General features: G+C 39.6%; 1 protein-coding gene across 1 annotated transcript; it reads left to right on the plus strand.

Annotated features, from left to right (window-relative positions):
- Positions 1-6,694: 6,694 nt before the first annotated feature.
- LOC143546023 (uncharacterized) lies at positions 6,695-8,504 on the plus strand. The gene is made up of 3 exons (XM_077037778.1): positions 6,695-7,473; positions 7,569-8,009; positions 8,369-8,504. The coding sequence occupies exons 1-3, from the start codon at positions 6,695-6,697 to the stop codon at positions 8,460-8,462; spliced, it is 1,314 nt and encodes a 437-aa protein (XP_076893893.1). The 3' UTR covers positions 8,463-8,504.
- Positions 8,505-17,772: the final 9,268 nt, after the last annotated feature.

A 17,772-nucleotide genomic window follows, 5' to 3' on the forward strand; every position in this document is an offset into this window, starting at 1 on the left:
AAATGTTCAGTTCCTAGTGGTAGCCATCGACTACTTCACCAAGTGGATAGAAGCAAAACCCTTAGCCAAAACAACCGCGAAACATATCAAAAAATTTATTTGGGAATTTATTATTTGTCGTTTTGGACTTCCACAGAATTTGGTGAGCGATAACGGCACCAACTTTGCTGACAAGAAGCTACAAAAGTGGCTGGAAGAACTTCAAATCACCCACACTTTTACCTCAGTGGCGCACCCGCAGGGTAATTGTGAGGTAGAAAGAGCAAATAAGAGCATCGTCGAAGGCATAAAGAAAAGACTCTTGGAACACATATCCGGCTGGGTGGACGAACTTCCGCACGTCCTTTGGGCAAACAGAACGCTGAAAAAGGCCAGTACGGAAGAAACCCCGTTCAGTCTCACTTATGGCACTGAAGCCATGGTCCCGGTCGAAATTGGTTTACCCTCACCAAGGGTCTTGATTCAGCCAGAAGACAATGATGCGGAAAGACGGTTAGACCTTATGCTAACCGAGGAACGCAGAGACTTAGCCGCAGTGCGTGAAGAGAACTACAAGCGACAAATGCAAAAGTACTACAACACGCGGGTAAAACTCTGCAACTTCAATGTAGGAGACTACATACTGCGTAACAACGAGGCTTCGAACCAACAACGCCCAGGAAAACTGGCCCCGGTCTGGGAAGGGCCATACATTATCAAAGAAGTTCTGGGAAAGGGCGCATACCGGCTCGAAAGGCTCGATGGCACTCCCATCCCAAGAACATGGAATGGAGCTCAATTACGCAAATGTTACATGTAGATCAATTCCAAACTTGTAAAGAAAAGGCCTAGAGCCACTTCTAATGGAAATGATTCTCCTTTCACAATGTGTTGATAGCCTTACCTTTATACTTATGAACTTCCCACACTGATGTGCCGGTATTCACCGCATAAATATGGGAAGTCGTTACGTGTGGAAGGCGGCAAAACCCGCATAAACACAAAACGGTAAAAATTTCAAAAGTTTAAGGAAAACCTCCACGCAGGTCAGATGTAGGCAAAGTTAAGCCATCCTACTAAGTGCAAGTGACGGTCTTACCCGCACAATCACGAGCAAGGAAGCAAAACTTCAACCTATTATCTACCACGTTCAAAGGTTAACTTATTCTAAACACTTAGAAAATTTCAAAGGAAAAGATGAGGAAAACTTCCACGCATGTCAGATATAAGTAAAGTTAAGCCATCCTACTAAGTGTAAGTGACGGTCATACCCGCACAATCATGAAAGAGGAAGCGAAACAAACTTATAATTTGCCACGTTAAAAAGTTAACTTATCTAAGTACTAAAGAAATTGCTAAGTTAAATCAAAACATGCGTAAAATAAACAAGGCAAGGAATTAACACAATCTTTATTCCATCAAAATTCAAATATTACAAAGATTGCTGGGTGCATACCCGCATACAAAAGAAGCTATACAAAAATAAAAATCTACTCTAATGGTGGAAAGGGATCTTCAGGATCAGGCTTCAGGACCACTTCCACTTGGACCCGCACCATCAGTAGAGCGTGGCGGTTCAAGGAAAGCTTTAAGGATAGCTAGCCCATCATCAGCAGCAGCGACTTCGTTCACCTTCTCCACCACCGGATGCGGGAAGGCGGCATACTGGTTCACTGCTTGGTCATAAACAGCTTCAGTATCCACATCATACAAAGGGAAGTTGGAAGGCGGGATGCCTTTCTCAACAAACCCTAGACCAAGCAGGAAGCCGGCCTTTTCCCCATCCTCATGAGAAGCGTTGAGGGCTGCGCTCATGGCATCGTCGTATGATGTGTTCGTAAAGACTCGATGCACAACCTACAAGAAAAAATACAAGTATCAAAACCTTTTCTATTTACAAAGAAAAGCGTAAAGACATTATGAAGTTAAGCTTACCTGAGACAACGCTTCTCGAAGAAGCCATTTCTTGGCAACCAGAGCCTCTTGGAGGGCGGCTTGAGCTTGGTTACGGGCGCGTTCGGCTTCACTTTTATTGAGGTTGGCAAGCAACACTTCCTTTGCAGCAGCCTCTTCAACGCCCTTTAGCTTCCGCTCAGTGTGGTCAAGCACGCCCCTCTGGTCCAAGATCTCTTGGAGCTTCTTGGCGTCTTCCATCGCCAAGGCATCATGAGCCTGTTGGAGCGCCTCTAGTTTGGCTTTAAGTTCCTCATTCTCGAGGCGTAGAGGCTCAGCAACAGCTTCAGCCTTGGTGGCCCTCTCGGTTGCGTTCCGTGCAGTTTCCTTAGCCAGCCGAAGCTGTTCGTTAACAGCTTGGGCAGCCTTGGAACGGGCCTCGAGCCGGGCCTGAACTTCAACCTCGAGGGCCTTGAAGGCCTTCTCCTTTTCCGCAGCCACTGCGGTAAGCCTCCTATTCTCCTCCCGGACAGCCCGCGCCTGAGCTACTTCTTGGATGCGAGCTGCTTTTAACTTGTCGTTTTCACGACAAAGCAGCTCGACGCGCGGCTGCATCTGGGCCAGGAGAACCCGAAGCTCATTGGTTAGCCTACCCTCCTGGTAGCTAGCCATGGCTTCCCCCAACGCACCACTGGGAGCTGCGTGACGAGCCCACTCCACGTACTCCACAGGCGTGCGAAAGGGTTGTTCCTCGGCGGATGTTCCATCGTGGAACATACACTTCATTGGAATCCGACACTGCAAAAAACAAAAAGCAGTTAGGAAAAGATGATACAAAAAAAAAAAAAAATAAAAGGCCAAAAGAACCCTACGCACCTGTAGGGTCGACAACAGGCAGATAGCCGCCAAACCCATCACCTGAACCCAAGGGAAATCCGTCCAAGAGGTCAGGCAGATGGGAAGGAGGCAGAGGTTGGCGAGAAGCCCCAAGCATACCTGAAGGATCGGCCGTCGTTGCCGATGACGGAGGAGGCATGGTGAAGGCCGCCGCGGTAGTAGAAACCAACGGAGGTGAACTCACAACCGTGGTCGCCGCTGCGGAGGAGTCCGCAGAAAAAGTCACCGCCGGCTCAGTGAAAGATTCAGTAAATATGGCACTGACAGCCGGCGGTGATGTCATCACAGTTGGAACAGTTGGCTCAACTGGGTGGGCAACTGAACCAACTGAAGCAGGCGCAGCCGCCTGGGTCGTCGCCTCAGGTAGGCTGACCAAGCCTACCGTCATGGGTCCGGAGGTATTCTTCCCCGCTCCACCCTGGAATGCGGTAGCATCCACGCCTGCACAAAGAAGATAAGTATCAATGATGGAAAGCTATGAAGTTAAAAATAAAGGAAGTTTGTACTTACGGGTTTTCTTGAGCCTAAAAGTGCGAACAGGCGGGGACGAACCCGATGGAGCCGGCCTCTTTACGCCGCTCACCGTCGTCGTCCTGGGCTCTCCGGAGGTGACAGTCGTCGCAGCCTCCGGAGCAGTGGTCTTATCACCACCAGGGTTCCCCGCCACCTCCTCGCTCTCGGTCTCTGAGTCAGACCGAGGCACCGGATCGGCAGTGGAGGCCACCTTCGCCTTCCCCTTCCCGCCGGCAGCCTTCTTCTTCCGCACCAACGGAGGACCATCTGCGGATTCCTCATCAGAACACAAGATTAGTGGAATTCCAGCAGAGGTTTCAGCATTGAGGGGTCGAGGGTTGAATAACGCCTTACCTGGCCGCCTGGCGCTCAGGATCTCGTGGCCTGGCGGGTAGACCTCCACGAACCGATCCGCCGTCTGTTCAAGGATGGGCAACTCGTTCTCATCTAGAGCACGAGTACCCATCCGAGCAGGACTATCAGCCTCCCGCGGATGCAGGAGCGACTGCAAGTCGTTCCCCTCTGAAATAAAAGAAAAACAGTTAGAAGACAAACCTATATAAACAAAGAAGACAGAGCATACCGTAAGGGACAGAGTTCAAACCGTATTCAAGGACGATCGGGATCTTTTGCGCCTCCGCATCCTTCCACACCCGGCTCATCCCGAGCATCACCATCCCGGACTCCGCAAAGCGGTAAACCGGAGATTGGACTCGGGAAATCTTTGAGAACCATTCCGCCTCCTGGTAGTTGGAGGCGTGAAGGCTGGGGAGTGCTTGCCCATTCTTGAACTTCATGGCAAGGGGGATGGCGCGAGCGGAGATATAAAAGAACTCCCGCTTCCATGAACGAAGACTGCGCTCGGTTGCGCAAATCTTCAAACCCTTGATCCGGGTTATCAGAGTATACCACCCCTGGATGCACCTCCAAGAGTAGAAGGTCATGGGAGTAAGAAGTTTTGGGTGATCGGTTGTCTACTGTGAAGAGGTAGGTCCCAGCAGAGCCCAGTTGGACCCGCAAGACTCACCTTGAAGAGGGACGTCTGCGCAACGACCAACTGCTTCCGCAGGACCCACCATGCTCAGAGAAGACCTTACGCGCAGTACGCCAGCTGTACCCGCAGGGAAAGCCTCCCAATGGTGAAGTACCCCGCTTGTTCCCGCAGTTGCGGATACAAGCCATCAGGGAAGGCTACCCGCACTGATAGCAAGGCTACACGCACAAGGCACTATTGCTACTTCAGTAATGTCACCTGAAGGAATGAGCAAGGCGGGAATACTCCCGCCCAAATGAGCCAGTCCGTATGCTTTTGGAAGATCTTTTGTACTATACCTGCCAAGGTATGGGCAAAACAGACGATCTGACCAAAACAGCCCATGAACCAATCACAGGGTGACAGCTCACCGACAACAGTACGAGGAGGAGCACCCTCTAGTACTGTTTGTCACTATTAGCCGCTGCCTACTCACCAACCCTTACTATGGGACGTGCGTAGCCTACAGTTGGTGGAACAGTGCATAGCCGGCAGTAAAGGAACAGTATACAGCCGACCTTGTCACTATCGGCCGCAGCCTATCCACCAACCAGCATGGCTTGTGCGTAGCCCACTGTTGGTAGAACAGGAATACTATTCAGCCGGCTGTACCTTCTTGGAAACCTACCCTCGGCTATAAATACTCCAACACCTTGGAATGGTAAGGACATCATTTGATATCTCATTATCTTATCTTCTCTAGCAATCTCTTAATATACACTTATATTCAGAGCAATCTAGTCTGATTCTCACGCCGGAGGGTGGTCACAAGGAGGAACCACCCCTTCTCAGTGACGAGCTTACGGTGTCTGTTTTGCAGGTCACCTGAAGAACAACTTTCTTTGCTGGACCTCATCCTCGTGGGAAACATTACTTAACCCTCAGATTATCCGTAATCTGCCGGGGTCACTTAGTGTTTCTTCATACTGGCATATATTAAATTTATCGGTTTATTTAGGTTAACCGCAAAGCTCAGTGATACGACTACGACATAGCTCCGAGCCTAAGAAGTAAAAACAAATTTGTTTTCACGTGAAAATTAGAAGTCGCTTTTATTTTAGCGACCAATAAAAAACACCTGGTACCCGGGATAACCTGACAAAAAGTTGATTTGATTTATACCGAAACACTAGCTACGCCTCTCGCCAAGGACGAAGAAGAAGATGCGAACAATCATATTAATATTAGTTTCAATCTTATTATGATTAACATAGTCTCGGTTCAATCCATACGGATCCAACATGTAAAGATAAACAAACCCTAAGTTTCAGATTGGGTATCTGTAAGTATCATCATATTCGATTCGCATCTAATCTAATTGATATTGTTGGATATATTACATTTTATTTGTAATATTTTTAGATAGAAAGATATCTTGCACTTACAGTCTATGATTTTAATTGTTGTTAATCGCTAACAGGACTATTATCAATTGATAATTCAGAAAGATGCAGGCGGGTGTGAGGATTATCGGTTTGGTTATTCTCTAAAATATAATCGATGTTTCAGTTTTTACTTTTTATAAGCAGTTGGTTTTTTTGTTCGTGTTCGTTCATTAAGAAAATAGGCATGGCGGTGTCTTGTTTATGTTCGTTCGTTTTAAACCTAAATTAAACAAACAGTTCACAAAGGTAAACGACATAAACTTAAACAAGCATAAATGAACATAATTGACCAACACATAAACGAACACAAATGAACATAAGTTTCCATTAATGAACACAAACTAACAAACCTAATGCGTCACAATTTTTCCAAAAATACATCTAAGTTCGTTGTTTAAATTTACATGATTTATTCAAAATGTACTTCATGATTAGTGGTTTAAAAGAGCACGTAGTGTGTTTATATTTATATAAATATATAACTGCTTATGTATGTATTAAATATTAAACGAACGTAAATAAACAAACAAAAATGAACGAACGTAAATGAATGAGCAAAACATGTGTTCATGTTCGTTCGTTTAACTAAATAAACGAACATAAACGAATTTCCCGCTGAACAGTTCATGAACGTTCGGTTCGTTTACAAGCCTACACCTTGAGACCACTCTACAATGCAACAAACCCTTTGGTGTTTTTGTTTTGTTAATTCGGTCACTTATACACATATAACCATAAACGAACTATGATTTCGTTTATAAAAAAACAAAATTCATAACTGAATCACCGGTTTCTCAGTTATTCTGGTTTTCTACCCATATCAGTTTATTCATGATACGATGTATTTTTAGGCTGACTCATCATACAGTTAATGCTAATTAATATCTCTAAATTCTATATAAGACCTACCCCAATTGCCTTCTGATCATCAACTCCTACTTCCAAAACCTTAAAATCACAGCCGTCAGACTCCGCCGCATCACCGTCACATACAATGGCAGCAGGTAACCGATCCTTGATTGAGCTCCCAAGAATCCATCTGGAAGGTATTCTTACCGAATTGCCATTGCCATCTCTCCTTGCTTGCTGCGCCGTGTCCAAATCACTGTTGAAACTCATAAAAGAGGATTCTGAATTTGCACGAACACATCTTGCAAAATCAGAACCCCAATTAATGCTTCAATCTTCATGCATTCGCTTGATTGATTTGGACACGGATGCTGCATCGCGGGTTGAAGTGAAGCCCAATCTCAACAACCCGTTAGATGGCTTTCGAATAACACATTCTTGTAACGGGTTAGTTCTTTTGGAGGGCGAGCGTGATAATGTTCACCGTTGTATGATATACAATCCTGTTACAGGTGAATACACATTGCTCCCCGAAATTGTAGCCCGTGACAGAACTGTTGAGTCTGGTTTCTTTTACTGCCCCAAAACAAATCAATTTGAAGTTCTGCGCACATTTATCCCGGTGAAACCCGTTTCAGATGTTTCTTCCTGTTCGTCTATGGATTTGTATCTAATTTCAGAATCAGGTTCTGATACCGATATGGAACTGGATGTTGTTTCAGATCATGATACCATTTCAGAGGGTTCAGATCTTGATACTATGTCAGAGGATCAAGCACCTAATTCGAACTCACTGTATTCAGAAAATGGTGCGGTTGGGGAGAACTATGCAAAGGATTGTGGCTCATGGCAGTCCCTTGGCATTTTACCCTTCTCTCCAACAACTCTTTACAGTCCATGCCACTTTGAAAAAGCTGTTCATTGGTTGTGCTTGGATAAGGCTGTTCCAAATCTCATAGTTTTCTTCAATTTCGAGACCTATGAATTTGGGGAATTTCGGGCCCAGCCCATGTGGCAAGGGATTGCTGCACAATCGCGAAAAAAGATCTAGCCTTTATTGTCGTCGGTAACCGTCTTTCAATCTTTGACGCCTTTTCAGAGGAGTCAACGATTAGTGTTTGGGTGATGAAGAAATATGGTGTGAAAGATTCATGGAGTAGAGAATATGTGATAGACGATGCTGCTTGGACTTTACACAACGAGGACGATCTTAGCCCTCTAACATGCAGAAACAATGGGGAATTGGTAATGGTGTCTGATCAAGAAGGGTATATCTTGTTTTATGACTTGAATAAAAAGGAAGGTAGAGTCATAAGTCATCCGCCACTCGAACTTAAATGTAGGACAATGATGCATACTCCTAGCTTCATTTCGTTGAGAGATGTTGTGAGAGTTTGCAGCTTAGAAGTGGTAGATGGTGTGAGTGGTAGCAAGTTGAAAGTGGTAAAGGGTGCACCAAGGTATGAATATTTTCATTGCTTACTCTTAGTTTTGTGCAGGTCGGGCTGGGTGATGGGTCAACTAGGTTGACTCAAAAACGAGTTTTAAGCAAAATGAATTTTGAGTCAAAGCATAGCCTTTAAAAAGGTATCAGTTTGGACCCGTTTTAATAACAATGTTTATAAGAGTGGCCCGTTTTGACCCGTTTGATTTGAGTTAATACAAATGAACTCACATGCAATTTTTTTTTGTTTGTAATAATTAACCCACTTTTTTCTTTTATAGAATGGGTCATAATTACCATCCCTAATTGTTGTTTCATTTTATAAAAAGTTTTTGTTTTATTTTATTTTTCTTATATGTTATTATTATCATACAGGCTTGCTGATCCAGGGTTGATCCCCAATAACTATCTGGAGTTAGCAACAACTGATCTGGGTAGTTTAATAGATGATCCTTTTATTTTCTCTTAATGTTAAAAATATAGATAAAAAAATAGAGGATTGATAATGCGGTCAAGTGGTTCAATCCTATTAGTTTAGTTTTGTTCCAAATGTGTAACCTTATATGTTGTGGTACTAATTTAATCTTAAAGAGTTTGATGACTTATGTTTGGTTCCTGTGCTTGTTCATTTTTTAGTAACAGTATTGCTTATTACTTTACATTTTGTTCTGTGCTGTTATTTCTAGGTGTTTCTGTTGATATAATTTGCATTGGGTTATGTTGGGCCAACGAGGAGTATTGGTCAATAACCGTTGGAATTGTTCCAGGAACTAGGTTGGAACCGGACCTGAGTATGAGCCTATGAGGAGTATTGGTCAATAACTGTTGGAATTGATTTGGGCAGGGATGGTCCAAACTGAGTACAAATTGGGTTTTGTTTTTACAAAATAAATTCAACAATTCACAACGGCTATAAAATCGATCATTGTTGATTTTTCTTTTAAAAAAATTAATGAAATAAATAATCTACTAGTACAACTCAAAATCAACCATTTTTTACACCAAAAAATGTATTTCTTTCTACTCCAAAAATAAAAAAAAGGCTCTATTCTTGAAAACATGAATGTTTGTACCAAAGACGACTACGAGGACTCCTTGGCCCATATTGTGGTACACCGTAGGGTCGGAGGTACAAGTGTTCAAGAACCATCTCTTGTTTATTGAGATTGCGTTAAGGGTATTTGACGAAGAGATGGGTTTTCTCAACCGAGTGTGCAAGAAATTAGATATTGTCAGCGTGGAGGAGTTTATCGGTAGTGTTTGAAAGGATTCAGACAATCTACCACATACGGGTGGAAAATTTCGAAACACAAGTTCATAGAAGGTCGTTGGCTTAGTAAGCAATTTGGGAGATTTTGATCGACAATTAATATTTAAGTTAGAATCTCAAATTCTGAGTTTGCTTAGTTTTAAGTTAGAATTTTTTTTATTTTTGATTTAGAATTTGTTTACTTTCTAGTTAAAGTGATTTAGCAAAAGTGATTTAGACAATTAAGTTAGTTAGAAATTGTTTAATTTCAAGTTAAAATCTGTTTGCTTTTAAGTTAAACAAACTGTTTAATTTTGAAGTTAGAAATTGTTTGATTTTAAGTTTAAAAAATTTAATTTTAAGTTAAAAATTTGTAAAAAATAACAACATTAAATAGACATATAATTCATTAGGATTTATTCTGAATACTTTACAAACAAAATAAAATACTTTTACTAAATATAAAAATACACAATTTTTAGCAAATAATACAACTTTATATTTTTTTTTTATTTGTCATCTTCATTGTCTTATTCTTCGTCTGTATGATATACTAAAGATAGCCTATCCTTAGTCTCTTTATTGCGTACTTTTGTTTCAAGTTGTATGATGTGCTAGAAGTAGTTAAATAATTATTAACTAAGTTACGTTAATCTAGACATTAAGTAATACTCTAAACTCTTTAAAACTCGAATAAACTACTGACCTGGAAGTGAATCAATCGACTCTAGTATAGCTAAATAAGTCCGGATATCGAACCCACGAGACTCGTTACGTAAATTAACTAATTAGACTCAACAAACTCACTCGACTATTTATTTTTATATTTGTTTAAAGGGGTTTTTTAATTACTAATATTAAACTAATAAAATAAACTAATTTTGAAAAGACAAGTACTAAAACACAAGACAAATTAACTTGACTGATTCAGATGATAAAGAAAACCACATAGGCTTGAACCCCCATAAGTTGCACTTATCAATTAATTGGAAAATACTTGTTATGGAACTGCGATCGTAAAATAGACACTTAAAAGAAAACCCGAACATGACCCATGACCCTTTTCAAGAAGACACATATGAGTTTCTGATAAGGTTTAAGACACACCAGTTTATATATTATATTCCCTTATGGATATTTAATTAATTATGAACGAGTACCTTTATAACGAAATCCAACCTTACAGCGCATAAATCAAAGGTAATTTAATAAATTCAATTGACTCGCTAGACAACATTAATTAATAAAACCTAGACAGACTCCTTACGAAGAACTAAATCTAGCAACCTTAATCAACAAAGATCTAACAATAACCTATCACCTTACAACTTTTTAGGTTAGCAACACACTTTTATTTGTTTGACTAATAATATTACTCCTATGGTTTTATTGCAAGTTAACCACAAACTAGTCAAGAACACACAGTAAATGACTTAACAAAATCCTATTATATGACAGACAATCACCAAGGATAATGTGAAATAATAAAACTCACCAAACAAAACCAAGCACACATATGCATCAATCAAATAAAATTAAAAAGTTTACTGATTCATAAAACCATAACGAAAAGCACAATCTAAACAAAATTCAACTTTAACAGAGGTTCATCATAATCCTTGACAGTCTATAATGTTTAGCTTAGCAAATTAATCATGGTGAAAATAATAGAAACAAAAGATCAAAGGTGATAAGTCCATAGTCTTCGATCTTGAACGTAAAGCTCTTTACCAGGTGATTCCTTGCCTTCAAAACCGCCAAATAACTCCAAGATAAACTCCAAGAACTCCAATTTTGTCTGGTGGTTGAAAGGTCTTCTTCAGGTTAAGGTTAAGGGTGCATTTATAGTGAACTCGGCCCAAAAATGGACCAAAATCGAAAACTTTCTGAAAAAATAGGCTGGCCGAGCCGCGTGACCATAAAGAACTGAGCTGGCCGTGCGTGGCGGCGTGCTCCAATGGGGGGGGGGGGTCTGACAGGTTGGTCCGACCGACTCTCCTTCCGTTTCCTTTCCTGATGCGTTCCGGCTTCTCGTTTAGGCTTATTTTGACTCGTTTTTCGCCCTTTTCAACTACGATCAACTTCCGAAACCTACAAAACTCAAATATGTTAGTAGTATACAAATTTTAACTAAAAATGAACAAAAGTTAATTAAATATTATATAATATATACAAGGGAAATATATATATATATATATATATATATATATATATATATATCATTATATCAAATATCCTCACACTTATTCTTTTTTCGTCCCTGAAAAAGTCTAATGCAATGGAATCAGAATCGAAAAATATAGTCTTAAAAACATATAGATTATTTTAAAGCTAAGAAAAACGCAAAAACTGCGATCACTGATATTGTTATCCACTTAAAACCCATGCCTTGATCTTTACCGGAAGAAATAAGATCAAACAATTTCTTTATTTATATAACTCAGTGGTTTACACAGTTATGACCCCGTTTATTTTTAGTTTTTACCTTACCAAACCACCCAACTTTACTTAAACCTCAAAATTAGCAGATTTAAAATTTTTGTTGCTCTTTTAATTTTATGAATAGTTAAGACGATCAAGGGTATTTTTTTAGCCACATAAATTTAAGCATCAAAGTTTACCAAAGCAGCCATTAGATATAATTAAGGTATAATTAATTAATTATCTAGTGTTCCCTACAACATGACATACCCCCGTTATCAAGCAATTTCCCGAACCCATCACCATAAGTGAGTATGCATGAATTCATCTGTAGGGTTTACATGTGGCGTGTCCCTTGTGGTTGTTAGTTAATGGTAATAATACGGCAGCAAGGGGACCCACATGGCTAACAGCGTGGATGATCAAGTTAGTAGTGTATTTGTACTTTAAGTACGCAATGATAAAGTTTAATGACTTATGTTTGGCAGATAACCACGGGTTTGCTCTTTTTTAGCTTTTTAATATTCATAACCCCACTTAGGAGTTATGAATACCCAGATGATAAACCACATACAGACCCATAATCTCCAGACCCGCTGCATCCCATCAATACAAGATATAAGGTTATAAAACCATACACCAATGAAATGTAAAACACTAAAGCTAAACGATTTAAGATTAATATCATCGGCTACTTGGCATACTCTAACGTTAAACCTACCAAAACATCATATGATAACGTATTCAAAATTTCAAACTTATAACATTCATACAAAAAATTGAGGCTTGAGTATGACCCGACCTTTCATTACTCATTTTCCACGGACAAAACGCTTTACCCACTAGAGATTTCTGTTACCCATTTATCAAATTGCCCTTTCATGCTCAAGGCTGAGCCTACCGACATATCCTAAGTTAAGTGCGTTTTCTTTTATATTATCTCATATTATTAGTAGTTTGAAAAACCAATTTCCGATAATTATCATCATCTTCCATTATCACGCATAAAACTATATTCAAGAGACATTTTTAAAACATTTTTTTAAATTTTTTATTATTTTCTTTATGATTTTTTTAATAAGTCAAATTTAAATTACGACTCAAATATCTTATTCTCACACTTAAATTTTGTATTCTCCTCAATGCAAGGATAAAGATGACTTAACATAAAAATAAAATAAAGTCGGAATACAAAAAAAACTAATCAATCAATCAATCAATCAATCATACCCAGTGAAGTCCCACTGACAGCAAAGCTATAAGTAGGGTCTGGGGAGGGTGGGATGTAGGCACACCGTACCTCTATCCAAAGAGATAAAGAGGTGGCTTCCAGAGAGACCCTCGGCTCTAAATACATATGTATGGAGCAAAACAAAGGAAAACAAAGTTCAACAGTTATATAAAGCACTAACACTAATAGTAATAATAATAATACTAATAATAATAATATGTATTAAGCAAAACAAGGGAATCAAAGTTCAACAGTTATATCAAAACTAATAATACAAATAGTAATAGTAATAATAATAATAATATATGAAGAGGAAATACCATTATGGTATGTGACCTAAATAAGTTAAGTATAAGCCATAAGGTATTCATTTCTTCTTAAAAATCATTAACTTTAATTATACTCTCCAAAGATTTCTATCCTCAACCATGTCCTCGGAGAGGTTTAGGTCTATGAGATCATGCCTAATCCTCTCATCCCAAGTTAAAAACCTAGAAAAAAAACAAAAATAAAATAAAAAATTAATAAGCTAGATAATGGAAAAGACTTAGCTGGTAATATGCACACGAAACATGATGCCAAAGTCTTCTTCCATGAATGCCCTCCAATTACGAACGTGCTCAGAAAATGGTATCTCTTTCTCTCATACATGAACGTAAGCAACAAAAAATAGTCAAAACAATATCTAATAATATATCTTATCAAGCTGATATATATTAAACATTCAAGTACTTCACCAAAACAACCAATATTAAAACAAAACATGAATAATTAACAGCAAATAATAAATATAAAGTATACGGCTCATCTGCTATTTCATCCCCACACTTGTCTTTTTTCATTAAACTCTTCAGTGGGGACCGTCTCTCTAGCTCACTCATTCTCTTCAAATCTGCAAAACTTAAAAACACAAAAACAAAGAACTACAAAAAACTACGTTAGTGACTCGATGACTTATACAAAACTTGAACAACTAGACCTTAAAATATGACTCAAAATACAAGAAATAACACAAGGAATAACACAAAATAAAAAAAATATATATGGGTGCAGAGAGACTACCGCACCGAGCGACCAGGCGTGATGACCTAGCCGCGCTACGCGGCGTGTATCTGTGTGTCTCCCATAGCTGGCCGCGCTATGCGGATAGCACCTTTGGCCTCGTCGCGACGAGCCATTTTTTTCAGAAAGTTTTGAGTTTTGGAAGCCTTAATGCCTTAGAAAAATTTTAGAAAAATTATCAAGCCTTCTTAAACCCATTTCATGTCAATTTTATGTGCAAAACTTACCCGGAACTCCGTCTTCTCGTAAATTCCTCTCTCAATGATGGTAGTGATTCCTTGAACCGACTCGACGACACAAAACAAAACTACGAAAAACTATTGTTAGTGACTCAAAGAAAAATAAAAGAAAACAGAAATAAAAATAAAATAAAATATACAAACTCTAAACTTGAGTTTTCACTCAAGAACTCAGCTTATGTGAATCACTTGGCTGTCCGAGTGGAGCTTCCTCCACCTCGGTAAAACTCCATGGCCCTCAAAGATACTGAATCACGATCCGACCAATCATCAAACTTTCTTTTCTTCTTTCTAACTCCATGAACCTTCTCAAACTTTCTCTTACCACCACCACTTTCTCTATCACACTTCACCATCACACAAGAAACACGAAACCTCTCGCTCCTCCTTCACACTAACTCTGACTGAACGAAAATCATCAAGACGTGTATTCATGCCCGAGATAAATGATTCCATTGAGTAAATTGGATGACATGGATCAATGAGACCGTCTTGAACGCTCGTATGTCTCATGGATTTAGCAATATAAGTGACACTATCATCGCCGGATCTAAGAGTGATCTTTCCTTCAAAAATGTCAATGATTGACCTAGCAGTACATAAGAACGGACGAACTAAAATTATAGGAACTCTCTCATCGGTCTCCATATCTAAAACAACAAAATCTGTGGGGAAAACCAAATTATCGACCTTAACGAGCAAGTTCTCCATGACCCCTCTAGGATACTTAATGGAACGATAACCTAAAGACAACGTCATACGTGTAGGGGTGATCTCTCCTAGGCCTAGCTTTTCATATAAAGAATACGACAAGAGGTTTATGCTAGCTCCTAGATCTGCCAATGCTTGACACATCGTGTCTTTTCCAAAAAGGCATGGAATGTAAAAACGCCGGGGTCGGGTAATTTTTCTGGTAACCTATTAAGAACTACCGCAGAACGCTAGTGGAACAGTCGAAAGCTCCTCCAACTTTTCCTTTCTTTTAAGAAGATCTTTCAAAAACTTGGCATATTTAGGCATATGCTGGAGGGCTTCAATGAACGGGAGATTAATTTTCAACTGGCTAAACATGTCAAGAAACTGCCGGTACTCCCTCGTATACTTTTGATTTTTAAGGTAAGCAGGAAACAAAACACGAGCATGATCAATACGGTGATGGCCTAACCTCTCTTGGCTTCTTCTTTGAACTTCCTTCCACTATAGGCTCACTGGTTTGTGCAAAACTTGCTGGACCCAGTATAGGTTACACCTTCCCAGGCGCTTCCATCTCTATTTCCTCATCTACCAACTCATCCTCCCCATCTTCTCAATCTCTCCACTAATTCTCTCCGGACCAAAAACCCTATCACTACGAGTGGAGATGGCTTTTAACTGAGCAACCAAATTAGTTTGAGGAATACTTGAAAATGACCCAGAGGCCTCTATTATAAACGATGAGCGTTGCTTGATCTTTAACAAATATCTGAATATCAAGAATAGTAGACTGATGATTCCTCAACAATAAATCATGATCTAGTTAATGTTTTCCAACGTTGCTTGATCTTTAACAAATATCTGTTTCATCATCTCCTCTAGAATTCCCATTCCACTACTCATATCTTGCTCAGTATTCACACATTGCCCATTACTCGAACTCTGAACATTCTGCCCAAATTATATTGATTTTGCCCCCGATTATACCCTATGTTATAAGCAGCTTGAAACCAGGTGTTGCACCGGAAAGACGCCAATTTGAATTTCTTTGATTCAGGTTCTTGTAATTGTTCCAGTTCTGATTTTTGTTACCATTGTTATAAATGTTGGAAAAATTGTTCTGGCCAGCAGCAAAGTCCACCTCTTGATTCATCAACGGACACTCCAAATTACCATGACCACCCCTGCATAACTCTTACTTGTCAAACTTGGCCTTGAGTTCCTTCACATCCCTAGTCAAACTTTCCAAAGCAGCAACCACACTAGTGTCTAGATTAACCTGGTGCACCCCTCTAGAAGACGAGGTGTACTAGTGACGAGGATGGAATTCTCGTGACGTGGCCTTTTGGCGTATTCTGGTTGAGCAAAACTTTCAAAAAATTTCATTGCACTCTATAACATTCTTCTGATCCATCAGATTACCACCTGCAGCATTGTCGAAACGAGTTTGTGTCTCATAATTTAGCCCATTTAAAACTTCTGAACAAGAGGCTATGGTATGAGACCTATTTGTGAATAATGAGATAATAAATTCTGGAAATGCTCCCAAGCCTGATAATAATGTTTATCTGGCTCCATGTAAAAGGAGTGGCTTGATCACGAAGATGAGATGCTTTAGGAGGCGAGAAGTACTTCTTGATGAATACTGAACGAAGAGCATCCCAAGTAGTGAATGTGCCGGCTGGCTGTGTGTCGAGCAAAAGAGCTTCCCGTCTTGCAAGTGAAAATGGAAACAACTGTAAGAATATAGTCACTTCAATAGCACATTGTAAATTAAAAGTTTTAAGAACACGATTGAGTTGGTTAATGTGTGCTGGTGCATCTTCATGTTCACACTCATGAAATTCGTTAGCTAGGTGAGAGAATTCATGACGTATGATGGAATTTGCCATGAATTCGGGTTTTCGATCTCGGGAATAACGATGGACGAATGGTTTCCGGTGAAACCGTCAAAAGCTTGTGCGATAACCATTCTGTTGTCAGCCATTTGAACGTCTGGTAAACTTCTCGGACTTGACGGTGGTGAAATTTGTGGTGATGATGTTAGTGTAGACCCAGACTTCAATGGAGAGGATCCATTATTATCCAGTAGTGGTCTTTGCGAACGAAGATGTGGCATGTACCTAAAAAACGCAAAAGACCAAGTAAGTAGACTCAAAAACTTAAAAATAAAACAAATATAAACTAAAACTTAAAATTGACTCCTACGGCTCTAACAAAATATATAAAGCAAATAGCATGTATGTAGCAAGTAAATCTAGTCGAAGTTAATAACGCAATCGCCAAGAGTCCCCGGCAACAACGCCAAAAACTTGATGGGCTGGAAGTAGTCAAATAATTATTAACTAAATTACGCTATTCTAGACACTAAGTAATACTATAAATTCTTTAAAACTCGACTAAACTACTGACCGACAAGTGAACCGATCGACTCTAGTATAGCTAAATAAGTCCAGATATCGAACCCACGAGACTCTTTAATTACGTGAATTAACTAATTAGACTCAACAAACTGACACGACTATTTATTTTATATTTGTTTAAAGGGGGGTTTTTAGTTACTAATATTAAACTAATAAAATAAACTAATTTACAAAAGAGAAGTACTAAAACACAAGACAAATTAACTTGACTGATTCAGATGATAAAGAAAACCACCTAGGCTTGAATTCCCATAAGTGCAGTTATCAGTTAATTGGAAAATACTTGTTATAGAACTGGGATCGTAAAATAGACACTTAAAAGAAAACGCGAACATGACCCCTGACCCTTTTTAATAAGACACATATGGGTTTCAAATAAGTTTAAAGACACACCGGTTTATATATTAAATTCCCTTACGGTTATTTAATTAATTATGAACGAGTACCTTTATAACGAAATC

Source organism: Bidens hawaiensis, unplaced genomic scaffold (genome assembly GCF_021521415.1).
Source record: "Bidens hawaiensis isolate Kalapana, Puna unplaced genomic scaffold, B.hawaiensis_p1.1 tig00014159_1, whole genome shotgun sequence".
NCBI lineage: Eukaryota > Viridiplantae > Streptophyta > Magnoliopsida > Asterales > Asteraceae > Bidens > Bidens hawaiensis.

Bases quoted from the DNA above. Each gene is read 5' to 3' on its own strand.
- LOC143546023 (XM_077037778.1), top strand. From the start codon at position 6,695: ATGGCAGCAGGTAACCGATCCTTGATTGAGCTCCCAAGAATCCATCTG. The intron at 7,474-7,568 runs GTTGTGCTTGGA...CCATGTGGCAAG, and splicing joins TTTGAAAAAGCTGTTCATTG to GGATTGCTGCACAATCGCGA. The intron at 8,010-8,368 runs GTATGAATATTT...ATTATCATACAG, and splicing joins GTGGTAAAGGGTGCACCAAG to GCTTGCTGATCCAGGGTTGA.